This window comes from Neopelma chrysocephalum, unplaced genomic scaffold (genome assembly GCF_003984885.1).
Source record: "Neopelma chrysocephalum unplaced genomic scaffold, ASM398488v2 Primary Assembly neopelma1_79, whole genome shotgun sequence".
Taxonomy (NCBI): domain Eukaryota; kingdom Metazoa; phylum Chordata; class Aves; order Passeriformes; family Pipridae; genus Neopelma; species Neopelma chrysocephalum.
Genome location: NW_020897740.1, coordinates 3,557,703 through 3,578,782, shown reverse-complemented (window position 1 = coordinate 3,578,782; position 21,080 = coordinate 3,557,703). Strand labels below are relative to the sequence as shown.

At 41.1% G+C, this 21,080-nt stretch overlaps 2 protein-coding genes across 12 annotated transcripts in view; one reads left to right on the top strand and one right to left on the bottom strand.

The window, feature by feature from the left end:
* The window catches only part of JADE1 (jade family PHD finger 1), a 79,582-nt gene extending 65,164 nt beyond the window's left edge, over positions 1-14,418 (top strand). For all 9 annotated transcript variants that reach the window (XM_027689984.1, XM_027689980.1, XM_027689982.1 and 6 more), the window contains 6 exons: positions 2,998-3,209; positions 4,238-4,405; positions 4,974-5,090; positions 7,643-8,167; positions 9,741-9,858; positions 10,728-14,418. In XM_027689984.1, the coding sequence (XP_027545785.1) occupies positions 2,998-3,209; positions 4,238-4,405; positions 4,974-5,090; positions 7,643-8,167; positions 9,741-9,858; positions 10,728-11,617 (2,030 nt within the window). In that variant the 3' untranslated portion in view covers positions 11,618-14,418. The remainder of the gene's footprint in view (positions 1-2,997; positions 3,210-4,237; positions 4,406-4,973; positions 5,091-7,642; positions 8,168-9,740; positions 9,859-10,727) is intronic.
* Positions 14,419-17,008: 2,590 nt separating this feature from the next.
* The window catches only part of SCLT1 (sodium channel and clathrin linker 1), a 37,309-nt gene continuing 33,237 nt past the window's right edge, over positions 17,009-21,080 (bottom strand). For 2 of the 3 annotated variants that reach the window (XM_027689989.1, XM_027689986.1), the window contains 3 exons: positions 20,379-20,457; positions 19,211-19,306; positions 17,009-17,260 (listed from right to left, as the gene is read on the bottom strand). In XM_027689989.1, coding sequence (XP_027545790.1) covers positions 17,198-17,260; positions 19,211-19,306; positions 20,379-20,457 — 238 coding nt within the window. In that variant the 3' untranslated portion in view covers positions 17,009-17,197. The remainder of the gene's footprint in view (positions 17,261-19,210; positions 19,307-20,378; positions 20,458-21,080) is intronic. The other variant, XM_027689987.1, reaches the window with a different exon arrangement.

The window sequence follows — 21,080 nt, the reverse complement described above, 5'->3', positions numbered from 1 at the left end:
GCCCCGGGGGCGGGGGGAAGCTTTGCAGTCTCTTGCAACAGGCTCTGGATTTGTTGCCTCACTTGAATCATGTGTAGTCCTTTGGTGGTAGAAGGCCTCAGGAATGAGTTGGAGGGACACTTTGGGGGTCTTTGATGGTTTATGATCCCTTCTCAGCTGCCTCTCATGTGAATGTCCTGTGTGTACATGGCCTTCCCAGAGGTTGAGGAGGGGGTTACTCCTTTGGTTCGGTGTGGAGAGATTTCACCATCACACCCCCAAAACCCTTTACCTCTACCACCCCCTGGGCCTTGTTTACTTCTCCTCACAGCTGAGATGATTAGACAAGAGTCTTGTCTCAAGTCTCCCTTCACAGTCCAAATAAATTCCAGTCAGGCTTTGGTGGTCTTGGACAGGCAGTTGCTTCCTTGTAGTTCTTTCTGTTATTTGACAATGTTTAAGACATTAATAACATTTCAGTCCATCACAACTCCCAAGAGTCTTGAAACTGTAGCATCTCTGAAAATAACCAGTCAATCTATTTCTCATTTGCTCGAATCCTACATAGCCTGTTCACTTCCTCCTGTATCTCCTTCACCTGGCAACACAGCTCTTCAACCACGGCACATGTTCTGCAAATGAACTGTTTGTCGGCCCCAGTCTCACAAAGAGAGGCACTCCTCTGCCAGGCACTCCTGGCAGCCTGTGTCCTGGAGACCCGCATCTGCTGGGGCCTTCTCTGGCTGGAGGCCTCTGAAAATGGCTGGTTCAGTGACTCCTGCACCTCCAGGGGATCGAGCTTTATGGCCTGTCAGTGCCATAACTGAGGAAGATTAAACTGGTGTGCTAATAAGGTTGGATCTGAAAGGATCTCTTTACTCTTCCTTACTAGCTACTGAGTCTGTTTGCTGCCTTTAAATCTCCCTCAGATGCTCTCAGTACTGCTGCTCCTCTCCAGGTTGGCTGCTGAGGGTTTCTGGGTACTGATGAGGATTGGGGCTGCTGCTCAGATGTCCCTGAGATCAGGAACCACCTTGTACACCTCAGTCTCACCCCCAGTCTTACCTCAGTTGCTGCCAAATACTTAAAAAGCCATAGCATTTATGAGGCTAGAGTTCAGTTGCAAACTGTTGTAAAACCTGCCATCACCTGCTTTGCTAGTGCAGTAGTTCTGGCCTGCAGGGCAAAATTCACTCTCTTATCAGCAGGATTTTGGATGTTCCCTCTTGCTACCTTTCAGCTGCTCAGTTTGGGTAGTATGGGATGCACTGATCTCTGCCACCTGTCAGTAAGGAAAGCTGAAAGTACTTTTGTGGAATGTTTGTCTTCTGATTAGGGGGAGCTAGAGAGGTTTTTAATAAAATAACCTTTGTTTTGTGGAATTTGTGGCTCAGTTATTCACAGGGAGAGCCGAAAGGAAGGTTTGCTAAACACCCATTGTGAAGTTACCGTCTCCTATATGTCTGTCCTAGTTTAAGCTAGGATAGAGTTAATTTCTGCTGCGGTTTGGATTTGGGATGAGGATGGTGTTGATAACAGACTGACATTTTGGTTGTTGCTAGGTCACGTTTATGCTAAGTCAAGGACTTTTTTTTTGTCTCATGCTCTGCCAGTAAGGAGGTTTGCAAAAGAAACTGTGAGGGAGTACCTCTGAGACAGGTGACCCAAACTGACCAAAGGGTCACACCACAGAACATCATGCCCAGTATATAAACTAGGGGGAGTTACCCAGAAGGGGGGGGCTGATTTGGGTTCAGGAAGGGGGTCTGACATCAGTCAGTGGGTGGTGAGCAATTGTATTGTGCATCACTTGTTTTTTCCCTTTTTATTATAACTATTATCATTTGCCATTATTACTGTATTTTACTTTATTGTCAATTATTAAACTGTTCTTATCTCAACCTGCAAGTTTTACTTTGATTTTCCTTCCCATTGCACTGTGGTGGGAAGGAAGAGAGCGGGGTTGAGCGACTGGCTGTGTGGTGCTTCATTTCCAGCTGGGCTTAAACCACAACAGTGTTACAGTAAGGGAATTAGACCAAAAGCAGGATATCCTGAGCCTACGCTTCACTGTAGTGATTTAAGTCTATGGAAATTCTTGTGCTAAACCAACCTTGCAAAAGGAAGGTGATTCTTTGCAGTAGCAGAACTTGCTTGGTTTCACAGGTGTTTGTGTGGCGTGATTTTGTGGGAAAGGTTCGTGTAGTACCAATTTGGAAGCATTACAGCCAGCTCCTTGTCACAGCAAGTGGGAGATGGAAGCCAGAAGCACTGTGCTCTTTTTTGATACTTTTCTTGCAATTTCTGTGATAGATATTTTTTCCAGGTATATAATAGTCATTTAATATAATGAATGATAGACTACCATAACATAATGAGCTCTATGTCATGATTAATTTTCTGATGGATTCTGTTGGAAAAGAGCAAATTCCAGATTTGATGTTGCATTTATTTCAGCTGTGGTTTTCACTTGTTAAAACAAGTTAATTTACTGGTGTAGTAGGGTCTGATGGAGACCTCAGTTGGGGTTGCACCCTGTTGGGTTGGAACTTGTGATAAACCAACAACTGATGTTAGAAACTGCAAGTTTGCACCAAGTATCGTAGCAGATTCTGGTATTGTTTTCCTCTCCCTGCCCCATCACTTTCTGTTCAAAACACTTTCAAATCTTTCACCAAAGAGTCAACATCTGGGTAGCAGAATTGGAGCAAAAGCCATAGATGGTGCTGTCCCAGAAGGACAATGAGAACAAAACCAGGAAGCCAAAATCAGTTTATGGAAGGTTTTGTCAGAATTTTGAAATATTCGGATACTCCACTTTTGTTAGTTTAGTACAGAACAACTTTGACTTTTTTTTATCATTTCCCTGGTTTTTGCTGGAATAGGCATGATTTTCTAGGAATGAAATGTGTACATGTGGGGGTTGGCTGTGTCTACTCAACTACTGAAAAAGAAGGTGAAGTTGTGTGTGGCGATGGTTATCACTCTTTCCTTTAATAAACAACTCCTGTCTTCCAGGGATGCCTGAGCTGGATGAGTACATGATGGAAAGGGTCATGGAGGAGTTTGAACAGCGCTGCTATGACAACATGAATCATGCTATCGAGACAGAAGAAGGACTCGGGATTGAATATGATGAAGATGTTGTCTGTGATGTCTGTCAGTCTCCAGATGGAGAAGACGGCAATGAAATGGTGTTCTGTGACAAATGCAATATTTGTGTGCACCAGGTATGGCAGCCCAAGCACAGCAGGGGGATGTAGGGTGGTGACAGAAACTTTTTCAAATCACTGAAGATAACAGGTTAGATTTTTTTTCCAGTGACAGACAGCAATCTGTTAAGTTGTTGCAGGGTTCACCATTGAACAATGGGATGAATTCAGAAATTATGTAAATAAGAAGGAGTAATTCTAGAAATGTTATGCTAAGAAGGTTAAAAGTGGTATTGTGCATGTGTGGAGGAAGCTGTGAGGTGACGAATTGCCCTCCCCAAAACATACATTGTGCATTGTTGTACATTCTCACCTGGTCACGTCTTTTCCTGTATTTTCCTCTCCTTGTGCAGTTCTGGGGCTAACACACCTTTAGGATCAGCAGCTTAGGCTCAGCAGGGAGGGAAAAAAAGGCAGTCAGTAGGGACACAGGATTTATTACAGATAATTTAATAGAGAACCTACTGAGCCAACCTAAGGAAGCACCACTATGTGATGCCTTTTTGTGGCAGTTTTCTTAAAAGGAGAGATACAGTTTTTGCATATCTGTTTCCATGGATGCCTCTTACTGTGGCAGATGCTTTCCTATCAGTCTGTCCTTCCTTCCCAGCTTTAACAAATTTGTGTTGTCATTCTGTGTTCGGAAAACTGTTGTCTGGTGAGCAGGAAACACATTTTCTTGCATGTTCATTACTTAAATGCGTTTGTACTAATGATAAAGAACCAAGCCTAGAAGACCTGTAAGGTACAAGTGGCTACCCTATGAGGTACGCAGAGTAAAGCAGATGTTTTTAGACCTGTAGTGGTTTTCTGATCACATCAAACCTGAAACTTAAGTGCACTAAAACTGACAGTAATTTGGATAGAGGTCTCCATAAAGATGCAATCTTCTGAAAAGTGTGATCTCAATCGCTTTTCTGCACTTTTCCCTCTGAATGAAATAATTTTGAGAGTTGTGAGAGGCTGTGTGTAAACAGCTAAGAAGTACCAGAAATTAATGTTTTTCTTTTGGTTTTTTTTTCCCTCTGCTGTATGTGGGAATGCAGGCATGTTATGGGATCCTCAAGGTGCCAGAAGGCAGCTGGCTCTGCAGGACCTGCGCACTGGGTGTTCAGCCCAAGTGCCTCCTGTGTCCTAAGAAGGGCGGTGCCATGAAGCCAACCCGGAGTGGCACCAAGTGGGTGCATGTTAGCTGTGCTCTGTGGATTCCAGAGGTATGTGCTGATCCTCTGGGAGTTTAGGGCTGTGGTGATTCTGGGAGTTGCTTCAATGTGTGTAGCATAGATTTAGCGGGACTTAGGAAGGCAGTATAAAAGAATTTTGGTTAAATATAGAGTCTGGCGGGATGATGCTTCATCAGTAAAGAAAGTAATTACATTTCCTTTGTCAGCCAAAATTAGGCTTTGGAAAAATGAGGCCTTTTCTGCTGGCAAAGCTCATTTAACAAGGACACAAGGTATGGTTTCATTTTGTAAATGGAACTGTAGAAGTGAATCAGGAAGGTTTGGATGTGACAGTGAAAATTCCTCCAGGTTCTTATAATCAAAGTATTCATCTTGTATGATAATCTTAAATTCATGGGCTTCGCCTTGAAACTGGTTTGTTCATGAAGTGAGAAACCGATTTTTTTGAAAAAAAGAATTTTAATTCCTTATAAACTGAGGAATTTGGAACACACTAAGTTTGCATATGCACACAGTGAATTCGATTTCTTTGATAAAATTGTTTCTCTTTCCAGTTAACAGTGTCATAGTCACTGTGTTTTAACCTTTTTTTTCTTAGGTGAGCATTGGAAGCCCAGAAAAAATGGAGCCCATCACAAAAGTTTCGCACATTCCCAGTAGTAGATGGGCACTTGTGTGCAGCCTTTGTAATGAAAAAGTCGGAGCTTCTATACAGGTAATTTAATCATACAAATATCCTGTGGGGTTTTTCTAAGTTTTTAGTAGATAACAAAATGTGTTCCTGGTTGTTCCTATGGACTTAAGTGCACACAAAGGGCTTTGGAGTGTTAGCGTGCTTTTACTTTCTAGTAAAATTTTAATAATAATAGCCAGGTCATCCCATAAGAGTTCCTAATTTGTTGATAGGCTCATACTTTTATTACTACGCTGAAATAAAACTTTAATGTTGTTGAGGGAAAAAATATATTTCTGTGATATACCACATGGGAAAATGAAGCTTGAATACTAAAACCTATCTGCCTGTCCCTATTTAGTGACTTCTAAACTGCTGAATACCAACAGCTCACATTCTTGGGTCAGTGCCTGTTTGTCTCATGGCCTACCTTCTAAGTTCTCTCTGCAGTTTCAGTTGGATTTAGGTTGAGCTTTTCTGACCATAGCCTCTGAATTGTCACTGTTAAATAACTGAACTGATCTGCACCAGAGCATTTCAGACTGGGCAGTGTCATTTCATGTGCATAGTTGCATTGGGTTGTTGCCATTAAAACACCTGCAGATCCTTTACAGTGGAAAATCACTCAGAAATGGTAAATAATCCTTTAAGAACAATTTTAAAATCTAGAAAGATTGAGAAAACACAATTCCAAGTCTTAGATTTTTGAAAGAGGGGGTATTTAGTTTCCTGAGACACTGGACAAAACTTTGATCTCCTTTATTTGAGAACAAATGATGAGGGAGTGTAAGGACAGGTGACCCTTTGGGGCAGCATTGTGATTGTGTAGAAGATGATAGTAAGACGTAGCTTTGTTGTTGTGGTGATGCTCTTCACCCTCAAAGCACCTCCAGTACTTCAGCAAAGTGATCCTTAGGAAGCTCCCTGAGACAGAGAGGTTGATACTACAGTCTCATAAGGAGGTTGAAGTAGAACCCTTTCTTTTTGGGGTCTAGCCCGATGTTACAGGATCCATGGTGGTCAGACCAGCATTAAGGCACACAAATTGCTCAAGTCCCACACTACTTTGAAATTAGTTTATATCCATTTCCCTTTTCCCCCCTGTTCCAAGTCAGTTGATGAGGTTGCCAGAAAGAGCTGTAGACCAGCAATGCAGCAGTAGTTCCAGTGAAACCTATGAATCTGCTTCCATGTAAGGAATGTCTGAAATACGAAATGTTAACTAGAGAAAATAAATCTGTCCACAGCATATAAATTTGCTCTCATAGTACCTCCTTGCAGAGCCGTCCCCTTCCTCTTGGCCACTGTTTCATAGTTGAAACTGTTTTGTTCTGTTCTCCAGACCAGGTTGTGAGATGTGCCCAACAATTAGGAAAGCTAAGAAACTGTGTGTTGGGCTGGGCAGATAGCTGCTGCAATAAGCTGGGAAAAAACAAGACTGCATATTCTCCCAGGTTTAGCAGATTTCTTTCTGACGAGACAGGTTTTCCCCTCTTCTCCCAATTAAAACCTGGTCTGCAGTAAGAGCTAATTATAGCTGAAGTACTCCTCTGTACTGCTCAGTGTTCCATTTGGGATGCTTCTGCCCTATTTGTTAGTAGGAGAGTAAAAGGCAAAAGGTGCTTTGATATTTTTTAATTCCTTTTATATGTTGATTTTATTAAAGATTGTTCATTTGAAACCTGTGCAGTTTAAACCAAACTGTACCTTTATAAGCCATCTGGCTGCTGAATCAACCTAAGCAGGAAAACCCAGACGAGAGAGAGATTTGGCTTCTTTACAAATTGCTGTATAAACCTAGTGCAGTGTGTTGCTCTTTCAGGGTCGATGGCTTGGGTTAAGCATAGTTTTGTTTCCTAGTTAGGAGCACTAATATTCATTTCCACTTTAAATCCTCTTCACCAGAGGCGGAGGTGTGAGTAGATACAAACACATATGTGTGTGTATACTTTTAAACCTTTAAGTTGGTGGCTGGCAATAGCTTTGACAACGTTTTGCAAAAGGAAGTTAGATATGATGGAAGTGAAGTGCCAAATCAGCTGAATTATTGCCCATCACCCCATGATGGCTGGGTTCACTGGGAGGCAAGAAAAATGACAAAAAGTTGAATTTCCTATTCTCCTCCTCATAACAGCAGAAAAAAATGCCTCTCGATTGAGGCCTTTTGTGTAGCAAAAGGTGCTAGGAAGGACTTTTAATTAAAAGTCTCAGACTGGCCTGGAGCCACCAAGATGTTTTCCCCCCCTCATACTGGCACAGTCCAAGGGGGAACACTTTCCTTTGGGTAACGCTGCCATAGACGAGTGGCTCTGGTGTCAGTAGGAACGCTCCTTTTGTGGCTTTGCTGGTTATGGAATAGCATGATGGGGCTGTGAGAGGTTAACCACTCCTGTCCCTCTGGGCCACTTGATCCTTTCCTGACCTGAAAGCACTAAATCATAAACCTAATTAAAAAGGAACAAGGAAGTATGTGCAGCTTAGAAGCAGAACACGGTAACAGCATTCTTCTTCCAAAGCAGCCCTGGCTACTTGAATAGTTTTGGGCAGTGTGGCTTCTTAACATTATTTGTTTAACTTTAATCTAATTTCTGTAGTGTTCAGTGAAGAACTGCAGAACAGCCTTTCATGTCACCTGTGCATTTGACCGTGGCTTGGAGATGAAGACCATATTGGCAGAGAACGATGAAGTGAAGTTCAAGTCATACTGTCCCAAGCACAGCTCCACCAAGAAAGCTGATGATGAGATTTCAAATAAAAGCCCAGGTCAGGAGAAGGGGATTCAGGACAGCTCTCTTCCTGCCTGCATTGACCCTTTCCACAGCATGGATCAAAACCAGGAGGAGGCCCACAGAGTCAGCCTTCGCAAGCAAAAGCTCCAGCAGCTGGAGGATGAGTTCTATACGTTTGTTGAGTCTTTGGAAGTGGCTAAAGTGCTGCAGCTACCTGAGGAGCCGGTGGAATTTCTTTACCAGTACTGGAAGCTGAAGAGAAAAGCCAACTTCAATAAGCCTTTGATTACCCCAAAGAAGGATGAAGAGGACAATCTGGCTAAACGGGAACAGGACGTTCTGTTCCGAAGGCTGCAGCTCTTCACACACCTCCGTCAGGACCTGGAGCGGGTAAGACACAACATCACCTGTGCCAGCTGGAGTTGGCCAAGATGCCAAATTACTCTCCTGGTGAGGGCCTGTGTGTGCAGGGCACCTTTTGCTGCATCTTAACTCAGAGCTGCCTTGTCAGAAAATATCATTAACACTGAATTTCTCCAGAGCATAGCAGTTACCCTTTGCACACCAAGAGTCAGGGGCCAGCAGGTCTTGGCTTGTGGTATTCAGTCTCCTACAGGCAGACTGTTGGATTTTTGGTTTTTTTGTGATTTGTTACTGATTTTTTTTTTAGTGCTTTTTTACTTATTAACACTGATGGCTGTGGACTGTACTGCAGCCCTCAGCTGGAGCCTTCTTTGCCTTTAAGGCTTTCCATGTTCCTTTCAGCTGGTGCACAAGAAGGAAAAGATTATTGATTTGCAGCAGATCTAGTTTTCATTGGCACAGCAGAGTAAGATGACATTTCCCTGGACAATCTGTGTAGTAAGTTTGGGAGGCAAATGATGTTTGAGTCATTTAGGTTTTGAATGTTTAAAGAACAGTTCAGTAGGATCATTTTGGTGTTTTAAGTACATCTGGTCCTGTAATGACCCAAATTCCTTCCTTTTCTGGCTAACTAGTAGAATTTAAGAGCTGTTAGAGGAGACAGAAAAAGTACTGAAATTAGTTTTTTACATCCCTACAAGCATGAGTCCTACTCAGTAACCTGTAGGTGAATGAGAGCCTTTCTTCCAGAATACTGTCTAATCTTTAAATCAAGACAGCAGGTGCTTATGCATCTACTGCATCCTTTTGTAAAGGATCCTGATGACTTACTCTTGTCATTGCTGCAGTTCTTCTTCTATTTTCTAGTTTCAACTCCAGTCTATGGGCCTTCTCTAGTTCAATAAGATATTAGCTATTATCTGGGATCTTTTGTTCCTGCTCCATGTGCTCAAGATTTCTTTTTCATCCTCTCTTTGATCTGCTAAATAATTAAGAGTTTGTAACTATGTTCTCTGGATCTTAAATTATTCTGTATGTATCCTTTCCATTTCTACGTGTGATATCAAAACAAGACTTTTATAATATTTTTAGTATTTTACTACTCTGTGTTTCCACTGATTGTACATCCAAGATAATTTGGATTTTTTAAAAAAGGGACTTCTGCAAAAACACACTTTTTACATTTATCGAGATCAGCCTGCAAGGTTCACAGGGCACCACGATGTATGTGGCTGAACTGAGTGAGAAGCCTCGGAATCATCCATGTGTACTATTCGGTGATTCCCTCATCTGGGAAATATTTAATATTTGAGTACATTTAAGGATTTCCAACATTTGTTTAAGTTTCATGTTTGTGCGATTTAGGTGTTCATAGAAGTTAGTTCTGTGCTGCAGCCCTCCAAATCTGATAGAATATTCTGTCAGTTAAATGGTATTTAAGACTCTTTTCTAAGAAATGTGTTGAAGGTGGTTACATTTAAATACGTTACTAACTTGTTTAAATGGTGTATAGTACTTCAACTGAATTAATTCAAAGCACAGATAGACAACATCATAGAAACACAGTTCCTGTAAAACTCATTGACTTGCTGCCTTCCAGGTGCGTAACCTCACTTACATGGTGACACGGAGGGAAAAAATCAAGAGATCTGTTTGCAAAGTTCAAGAACAGATATTTAGTAGCTACGCCAAGCAGTTGGAACAAGAAAGAGTTTCAGGTATGCTTCAGTGTTCTGTTCCCCATGTAAGAGCACAGGCACAAGGTTTGGTTACAGGCTGACAGCTGATTGTGAAGGGCAAACAGGACCTCATTTGTTCTCATTAAAATGTGGTGGAGTTCACCATGCATCAGGAGAAGGAATGAGAATGTGTGTAGCTGAAATGGTGGGCACATTGTTGTAGGAACTGCTGTGTCTGTCCATATCCATGGGGCACTGCCTGGGTTGCTGCTTCTGCTCCTGGCTGGTGTGATGCTTTAATGACTCCTTAGGACAGGGAGACCATGACTCACATTCAGGGGCCATATGGCACCTTGCAAGGCTGTGCTTTGTTAGTGCCGCTGCATTAGCTTTTAGCATGTGCTGCTCTGCAGCATCCATGGCAGTTTAAAGACATGAAAAGATAGCACTCTGTTTTTCTAAAGCTGTGGTTTTTTTCTGCCTAATCTTATTGACAGTCTTTTCTCAGAAAGATTAATACCTTCAAAATTAACTGCATTGACTAGATTATCCCTTAAGTATTCAGTAACTAATAAATGATATTTTAGATGGAATCAATGAGATCCACTTTCTGGTTGCTTTTTGCCTTCCTCTCTTGAGAAGTATCTCTGTCTTAGTGGATAGAGTAACGCTATGACTTGTATTTGCTACACGTGTAATAAGTGCAGCATGGCTACAGGAAAATAAGCTACACCAGCAGGATGTGGTGAAACTACAACATACCTATGGAGCTGTGGTGTAAAGGTGCAGGACAGGCAACTAAATACCTATTTCTAATATGGAAGTCAGGCATGAGGAACTGCTGTTCAAAACTGCTATTTACACAGATATGGAATTGCATGACTTGAACTTAATTTGTTTCCATTCAGGTGTGCCTTCCTCATTCTCTTCAGTGGAAAACACAGTGTTGTTCAACAGTCCATCTTTGGGCCCCAATGCCCCTAAGATCGAGGATCTGAAGTGGCATTCTGCATTCTTCAGGAAACAGATGGGCACATCTCTAACCCACTCCTTGAAAAAATCGCACAAGAGAGACAGGTCTGGGAGTGACAGCAAATCCCTGCTGAGGCAGCCCAGCCCGAGGGAAGGCAGCGCTGCTTCAGGTAGCTTTTTAAATTTTGACAAGACCTTTGCAGAAACACGGTTTGTGTCAGCACAGCAGAAAAATGATATAGTTATACCAGACCACAGGAAGAGGAGAGACAGTCGCTCACAGTGCGAGGTGGCCAAGGCCGAACTAAAAGAAAAGACTTCTAAACACAACCACAAACCACTGAGACCCACAGAACTCTCTCAGAGGCAATCAGAAAACAAAAGGGCTGTGAACCACTCCAGTGGTAGGTCAGAACCTGGCACTCGGAGGGATATAGTGCCTAAATGCAACGGGGGTCTCATCAAAGTAAACTCTAATCAGAGAGTAGTTAAAGTGCCTATGACGCCCACGAGCCCAGTGAAAAACTGGGGTGGATTCCGAATTCCAAAGAAGGGAGAGAGGCAACAGCAGGGTGAAAACCTGGAGGAGTCCTGCTGCCAGAACTCCAGCTACCCCTACATGGGCATGGGCAGAGTTCCGACGAAGGATAGGACAAAAAGGAAGTCAAAGCCTGACAGTGAGAATGATGGATATGTCCCTGATGCTGAAATGAGTGACTCGGAGACTGAAGTGGTTGAAAAAAAGTGCAGGCAGCAGAGGCTCAGTCCAAACAGCACTATCAGCAGGAGGACGGACATTATTAGGAGAAGCATCCTGGCATCCTGACTGGACACAGGGACATGGTGTCAGTAGAGTCACTGCCTACAAGCCAACTCCATGTTTATTCATTGGTGCGAGAGAGGAGCATTCTTAGACATGGCTACAGACTGACAATAACCCATTCTTTCTGAGTTGTTTAAATATGTTTACATGCACTTAAAGCTGTTTTAAGCTTTTTGTTTTTTGCTCTGCTCCATCCCCCCACTCCCTCACCTCCATTTCTCTCACAGAAATGAAGTTTGAGTCTCCTTTATTTGCAACTTTCCTGAGTAAGAGAGAAATGTCATCACTACTAAAATAGGATTTGGGATGAACAGTAAAATAACTCATAGAAATCTTTTAGAAGGGGCTAGGGTGGGTAGGAGGAATCAGGCTGCATTAATCCCTTTTAGCTAAAAGGCACTGAAAATTTTACTTCCTTCCCCTGCCTTCCAGAAAAGCACAAGCTCTTAATTTAACTCATGTATTGAATGGAAGATGGTTGTTAGACCATACTGCACTGCACTGCTAAATCCCATTACATATGGTCACTGCCCTTGGATGGTGGCAGCTCTTTCTCCTCTCTTTGCAGCATGTGCCTGTTGCATTCAGTTTGAGCACAGGTGCAGCTCAAACCCCTCTGTATGCTCCAGAGTTTACATGGAAATGATGACCAGGGGTAGCCATGATGTTGTACTGGAGAAGGAGGAAGGGACAGGGCAGGGCTGGAAAGACTCAGACCAAGCACAGAGGATGCTCCCAGCTGGCTCAGTTCTGAGCAAGGGGCAGGTTTGTGGGTTCCAGCACCCCATGGAATAATCCTTCACTGTTAGTCAGTCACTGTCCTCTAGGCTTGTGATGACAATTCAAGACAGAAGTTTTCTAAAGCACTAGTCAGGAGAATTTCCCAAAGGCCACCACAGATGCACTAATGGTATGTACTGGGAAAGCCAGGCTAATGACACTGAAAAGATTGCTTTAAATGGACATGAATATATATTTTTAAATAGAATAAAATGCAAAGGCAATAAATTGTGATTAGCTCTTTACAGTCAAATGAAGAAAAATTATTTCGTTCTATTCTGGACTAGATTTGATGGAAGAGGGAACTCATATTCTGATTGTGTACTTTTTTAATAATTGCAAATGGCAATAATTATTAAGCTGTCAGCAATAATATTAACAGGTTGTGAAGACACTGTTTTGTACCAAGTAGAGCGCACACAGCACAGTGGACTGTTAGGAGCCTGTAGATTTTTGGAATTCTGCATAGATGTAAGACAGGTATGTACTGGTGAAAAAGTTTTAGCAGCAATGAAAAGGTGTAAAGAACCTCCTTCTCCCCTTTCCTACTCCGAGCCTGCTGTTGCAGTGTTCACTCACTTCAGAATGTCAGACCCTTGCCTCCTGTGCAGGGAACACTTGACTACACAGAATTCCTCTGCCATAACTGAGTCTTCCAGAGGGTTCAATCAGAAAATAAAAAAGGCTTATTAACACCCTTTCTATGCAAGTTATCATTATCAAGTAAATATTTCAGCAGAATGCATCTCTATTATTACTGTTTAAAACTCAGAAGTCTTAACCTTTCGAGGAAGGGGAATTTTATGTACTTCTAAATTCCTGTTGCTGGTCCCAAGTTGTCAGACTAATTACATGACTTGCGAAGGTGAAAGTCAGGAGGGCACTGGTGCCTGAGATTACATAATCACTCTTGGGATGTGTACAAGTACAAACAGCAGACAAGAGGTAAAAGCAGGTAAGTTCTACTCAACATCCAGCAATGTTCTCTAGACAGGCACTGATAGATAGGCTGCTATAAGCAAGCAGCTCATAATCACATGAGAATTGTCAAGCCATAGATGGAGTAACCTAAATTTGGATTCTGAGTAAACCTTTAACCTCACGCCAGTTGGACAGAGGTACCTTGTTAATTTGCACTATTATGAATGCTAATGTTGTGCAGAGTTAATGCCTTACCTGTTTTGTCCCCTTACATTTAGGGTAAAAAGCTTTGTAATGTTTCCAGTTGAGTTGAAAGAAAACTGAAAAGGCTGTGAGCCAGCTGTGGTTACGACCATCTCGATAGGTTAGTTTTGTCTCCATACTTGCTCTCAGCAGAAGGTGTTGTAAGTACAGCAGTGATAGTACAAACCCACCCCTGTGTTTTATTGGGTTTTGCTGGATTTCTGTTTTTAAGCGTTCCCTTTCCTTGTGCAGACTGACCAAGGAAATATATCAAGACTTTGATATGATCAGTGTGTTCTGTCAAACTGTAGGCTAGTTGAATGTCTGTAAAGTTGCCTGGAATGCCATTTGTTAGGTTATAAACTCAGACAAATGTAAATGAAGGGTTCTGCGTGTTGTGTATAAATCCTAATTTCAGAAATCTAAGAAAATTGTCATTATATTTGAAAAACTTGTACAGAAGATTTTTCACTATGTGCCTAGCTTGGGTGTCCATTCAGCTGAAATTAATTTAAAAAAAGGTGCATGAAGAGAAACAGATAGAAATAAAAAGTATATGTAGAGATGACTATTTTATATGACATGGCCCAATCCTGTATTTATTTTCTCCCTTTTCTGAAGTATTTCTAAAGACCTAGTTGAAGACAGCTGTATTTTTTGTTAAAATATTTGGTAGAATTGTGCCTTTGTCTGTATGTGAATAAATGCTGTACATTTTTGCAATATCCTTGCCAGCAGTGTTTTAGACTTCTCAGTATTTTTGTTTGGGTTCTAACAGAAACATTTCACTGCAATGATGTCAACAACTTTCATGGTTAAAACAAGCACTTAATTTGGATTAGTACAGATATCACAGTGCACACTGCAATTGCAAGATTTTCTAATTTTTTTTTTTAAGACTACTTCTTACTGACAGCTGTGCCCATCCCATCAACAGAACCCCGTTTTTTCCCTTTAGATCCTTCAAGAGATGTTGCTTACCTCAAAACATTTAAATTTGTTGATCTGTGATGTCCATCTAAACTCCATAATCTTCATTCATGTTCCACTGGAAGAGGCAGACCAGGTTTTGTACCTGTGGATTTTCAGAATAATTAGGCTGAATGTTCATTTCACATTCTGAATTGCCTGGAGTCAAGCATTGCTGAGAGATATCCTGCTATAGCAGGATTTCTAGAAGATTAGGATTCCTCTAAACTCCTCTAAACATGCAGAAATGCGGAATGGACTTGAAGCAGAGCAAGAAAAGGACAAGGCTGTAAAGGCTCACATCTAGCAATGCATCTTGAAAAACACCACTGATAGATCTTTCACTGTCTGGACTGTTTCACAAGGGGTAGGGCTCTTGGGAAGACGCAAAATGAAATCTCGCCTGTTGAATGCAAAGAATCTGATCACCTAGAAATGTTTCCTAAATAGTCAAAAATATTTTTAGTCAGTGGGAGGCAGTACTATCACACTAAGGAATCTTTAAACTACTCAAAACCTGGTGCCGGGGGGTGGAGAAAGGAAATTTGCAGAAACAAACTTTCCAATGGAAGAGGGACAAGAAATATGCAGCTAGAAACAAATGTAAAACAACCAGGACAGCTAAATGAAAAGCTCCATGCCGTGAAGCGTCTCAAGGAAAGGAGCAAAACTTACCTAACTAGCAAGTCTCAAGTTTTAATTGCCTTAGCAATTGCCTTTCCTCTGAAAGTCCAACTTGGAACAACATGCGAGCAGTCTCCTCTAGACACCAAAGGCAAATGAAAGGAGTTGGTGGTAGTACGATGAGCTCCATGTGACCACATTCCTGCTCGTGGTTCAGCCAAATGCATTTGGTCTGTTTTTAGCTGCTCAGAGGATTAGGCAGACAGGAGGGAAACCTTTTCCTTTCCTGTGTCATGTGCTGTAATTGCTCTCCTGCCCCTTAACTTCACTATTAGGTGCTTGTGTCATCACTGCAATTTCTGTTCTGGCAAACAGCCATCACACAAGAGCTAGAATGTACCCATAATTAATGAGGAACCACACAGGTGCCCTTCTGTGCCCTGAAGAACAAATACACAAATACTCAGACTTGCCTGATGCTTCCAGCCAGCCTTCACTTCACAGCCAGAGCCTGTCTTAGAGGAGTGAAGGGGATTAATAGCTCACACAAAATCTCCCAGGTGGTTGGTCATCATCTCAGCTGTGCATTATGGAAATGAAAATAAGGTGCTTGGTACTTGCCTCCTTCTGTATCATACACATGGCTGATTGATGAAACTCTGACCCCAACAGAATTCTGGAGCTTTTGAACAGTGTATCCATGTCGCTTTGAAGAATCTTCAATATCTTTTTAGCAAAATTAGACTGCAATGAGTACAGGTGCATATCGAATGAAGAAAGCACTAGTAAAGACACATGTACCACTGTAGGAACCAGCGACTTCCCCTTGCAGTAAGGAGTTGTTCCTGAAGTTGCATCCATCTTGCAGGCTCTACCTGCACAGTCAGGGTTTCAGGAGGTGGCACAAAGTCTTGAGGTGATCAACCCAGCTCTGCCTTTTAAAATACAAATATGGTGAAGATCCACTGCCACAATCATACAGGTTGGTTAGTCCAAACCAGCAGTTTTGGGTAAGCACTACCCATCAACTGAAATTATACTCTTGACATTTAAGAGGAAGGACAAGAAATTATGTCACTTAAGGCTAAGATGGGAGTACTTCACAATCAGTTAACACCTATCAAGTGCTTATGTGCTGAAACATAAAATGGAGTTCGGCTCTGATTTTAGAATGATAGATATGAAGTTTCTCAACTATCAAGGAAAAACACGTAGACAAGAGGAATCCCACATACTGGCATCTGTAGAATTCAATCCCACTATTTCAAAAGGCATAAAAGCTGGATGATGTCACCTTTGTCCAAACTGTAGTCAGAGAATGGATGTTCCCAGATACGTACAAACCAAGGGAGCAGATCAACAGAAAAGCAAGGAATTGTAAAGTAATTGCAAAATAGTAACTAGGAAGAAAAAATACAACTGCAGATATATGACAGTCCTTAGAAATGAGCTATCTGAGGAGCCATGGCAGCATTTTAGTTACTACCTGTATGCCAGGGGCACCAGACCAAACTGAACAAAATTCTTAAAACTGGAAGGCAATGGAGGCATCTTGCAGCTCAAACACTGACCACAAAACCAGCAACTATTTGGCATTCGTTATGTAATTAGTCTTGCTACGGCTCATAAAGGCTCTTTAAATTGTTCCCAAGTTACTGCACTATAAAGAAAAATTAAAGGTATTGACTGTACATGACCAAAGCCAAGATGAATTTCAGTGTAAGTGTTACCTACTCTCTGTACACAATCTTGTCATAGTTGGAGCTGGTACATTTTAGACCAAAAAACCCAAATATGCCACAGCATTGTGTCAGATTTTTTCATCTGCTATATTAAAGGACTTTACCAACAAAACTCTGCATTCTTCTTCCAATCTTTATTGTGCATACAGAGACAGGACCTTCATCCGCTCCCTTTCTTACCAGAATAAACCAGAGAATGTTTAAGTTCTACAAGCCTTGTTGTGTATTTTACTTTATTGCTCCAATATGAAGTTTCTCCAGCAATCTTCTTAACTCCAGTATGGTGAATGAGCAATACATATGTTTAAATATTTTCCAGATCCTTCAGAGAAGCAGCTTTTTTATTCTGTGCAGTTATCAGGCTGAGCTGTAATGAAACACAAGCAAACAGTTTCTTAATAATTCTTTGTAGGATCAAAGTAACAGTAGAACTTCTATATTGAAGGTGTTACAAAGGAGAGAGAACAAGCACAGATAAATGGGAATTTGGGATAAACAAGAGAATTTACAATGTGCTCTGTAGATGACTACTGCTTTTGTCTTATTTTAGGTCCCAAAGAATTAAAGATGATGAAAGATCAGGTATCAGGAGTACACTTTAAAGAACACCTACAGAATAGACATGTTTTAAACCTATGCAGCCATTATCCTGTATTCTTTATGTTTCTTGTTGAATTACTATTATTTCAGAATAAGCTAAAATTTAGAGTAATTGAACTGTCCACAATAACAGTGTAATTTCTAGGCTCCCTACTAGTCCATCTCTAACCTATATTTGATTTAATTTTACAAGTAAGCTGGATAATATAATGAGAACACACAGTTAAGTGAGAAAGCAGCCCTCAGCCTACAGATTGAGAATACAGAGAATCCCACTCTAAATCTGAGGGAACACACACACAAGCATTCAGTCTTTGGAGACCTGGAAGAGAATAAATACCCAGATTCAGAAGAGTGGACATTCTTGCAAACACTACTCCTGGGGACCTCTTTCTCCAGACTTTAGTAGGACACTGCTGGTATGTCTTTTCTTGGGGCTTGGCACAGCAGTTCTGAGGTCATTACAGAGCAGCCAGGCCTGACAGCTGACAGCAGTAACCTCTGTCAAGCTTGAAGAGGGCAAGGCAGTTCCGAACTCTGGCAACAAGATATGGGCAACAGTTCGGCTGCTGAACATCTATCAAATCTCTTTGTTACCTTTCAGAGGGAGCCTGGTGAGGAACAGCTAACTACCAATCTTTGCTGGAACAGCAGGACCTCTTTATGGGCACGGAGGCCACAAGTTTACTCCCTTGAAATGTGACATGACCATTTTTGATTTTTTATAGGAAGACAGCATCCCAGAAGTACGAGAGCTGAACAGATCCCTATAACAAACATGAGGTTAAATAAATAAATAAATAAATTACTCTTTCAGAGCAAATCTTCAGCAGCTGAGTAGACCTTGTCATGACAGAGAGCATTTAGAGCCAGGAACCATAGCTTATGTTATGACAGCTTGGCATCTATGCCCTCTTATTCTCTCCTGTTGAGAAAAAAATGCCATTTGTCTTAAAACTGGACAATTTAGGTCAGTCAAATATTTTCTCTCTGCAGCTCACATGGGGTCACCCATATTAACAAGTTATAATTTGCAAATCAGTTTCCTAAATCACTGTAAAAATAAGTGGGAGGCAGAAAGACCATCTTTACTTAACAGGAGGCCAACTTGAGTAATTAAGCTCCTTGGAAAATAAGTGATCCCAGTGTATAAACATCCAGGGGATTTGTTTAGAGTTGTATAGCTTAAAGAGTATGGAAAAATTAAACAGTGACATACATATACACCATCTCTCTTTTGCCTCTTCCCATGGCCTGGAAAAAACCAAGGATTTCCTATTCTCTCTGCACAATTTTCAGTATTTTTGTCATTGCAAGAATTATTGCAGCTGTTATATGTAGCTGATGGTAACTGCAGTGGGGTGTTCTTCAACAGATAAACAACCTGCTCTGTGCAAACAGGAGCTGCAGTTAGTGAAAGGGTTTCTTCTGTCTTTGCTAGCTTGCTGCCATTTCTGAAGCTGGAAATGATTGTACACCTTCATTAACACATTTTAAAGTTTAATTCACATCGAACTGGTTTCCATAAACAAACCTACACTGTCACATAGGGATCCTGTCAGAAGGCAACACATTCAAAATACAAGTTTGTTGTTAAAATTATATTAGCAATAATGCATGCAAATGATAATCTCTGCCTCAGGAATGATGCAAAGTGACTACTTCTGTGCTTTTTGTATTCAATGTGCTTAGATAACGTTTTCTGTGAGTTGTGTACCTGTTGAGATGCTGTGGCTGCCCTCTGTTCTGCCTGGCTCAGTCGTCTTTGGAGCCTATCGATGTATTCACGATATTCCATCTTTAATGTCTCATCCTGTATAAATGGAATACCAATGCCAAGTTCTTTTCACTGAATCCACACATACTGCAGCAAAAAAGCTTAACACAAAGGAATGTCAGAAGTGGAAATGTTTTCCCTTTACAGTAAGCCTGAAGGCAAACTGCTGACACATTATAGAGAATTTCCAGCTCAAATATGACATGAAATGACTTTTCCACTCAGACTAATCTGCAGGGGAAGTTTTACTTATTTCACCATCTTGAAGCAAGATGCAAAAAAGCTGACATTTTAATTCAAGTAATTTAATTCACCCAACCTTGTCAGGTAAGGTAAAACATGTAAATGTTTTAGCTATACTCAAAAGGAAAAGGAATATACTAGATAATACAAATGGGCTGATAAACCTGCTACAGACCTCCTCTGTTCTCTTCAAAGGGTCTGCACAAAGCCTTTCTTAACCAGAGTTTACTCAAAGAAATCTATTCTCGCATCAGGCCCAATTTTCTCCTCTAAGTAACACAGCACCACAAAAAACAAGATAGAAGACTTATCCTGGGTAGAACCGGACGTTTTTCCAGATTTATGAGGCTGACAGGAAAGCCCTTTTTTAAAGTGGACCTTAATTATTGAACAATGCACATTCCGAAACAACCCTGCCCTTAATCTTGATGGATAATACCTTTGCTATATGCATATATGGACACAGAAGGTAAATTCTACTGTCCACATAGCTATGTGGTATCTCTGTCTATGCCACATTATCCACAATGTCAATGCCTGCTTCTGTTTAGAGGTTTGCATGAATCCACAGGTGTAAGTAAGTTCAGAAACACTTCCTGAATTGCCTAAATTAGTCATCTTAAAGATGATCTCTCCTTTAACTTTGGTAATTTGAGAGTAAAGCTCATTTGTCTTCCTGCCGTTTGAACATGTCAGTCAGCAGAAACAGTGAGGCTTTCCAATTATTTCTGACTACCCCTGTCAAATATCCTTAATTTTCTCTAAACCAGCAACATAACTCACCTAAATAGGTTTTTTTTAAGATCCAAGTGTACACACATCAGGTTGTAACTGAAAGTAGCTGTCACATCAGTCACTATCTTACCTCAGTTATCTTCTTATTTGCTATTTCCAGCTGGGAAATGAGTTCCTGGCTACGAAGTTTTTGTTGACACAGCTCACTTCTGTGAATCAGAAGAAAAGATGCTGATTAGCACACAGTAGTACTTCAGTTATCGGAACATAATTTCATAGGTACTTTGTTGCATTGTAGGGGCTTATGGTGGATTTTAATTACAGGGTTGCTCTTAAAACACTGATTTCAAAAGCACCACACAGCACTTCTTCACGCTGTGTATTCAAAACTGTAATGGCAGAGGAATGAGATGTATTTGTTGGAATCAGCAGGAGTTTGTCAAGAGCACTTGACATTTTACAGGGGTTTATTTCTGTTTATTGAATCTTATTTCGGAGGCATGATATCTAGTATGTAATAAATATAAGCTGCATTTGCACAGTGCGTTCAGTATTGAGATTAACATTCTAATTAGTGTTCCTTTACCAGACTTCAACGTGGGCATTTTAAAGGTGCTTTGAAGTATCCGAAAATAAATCATTCTATACTTGTGAGACAGACAACAATGTGACACTTTATGAGGAAAAGGAAAATACCACCTACTTCAAAGCAGTCTTTTTACTTTTATACTGAATGAGTTTTTAGTGATCCTCAATTTGCATAGTATTGAAGACAAAAAACATCTGGGTTATGACAGACATCTTTGACCTAGTGCTTAAAGGAAACAGTCCT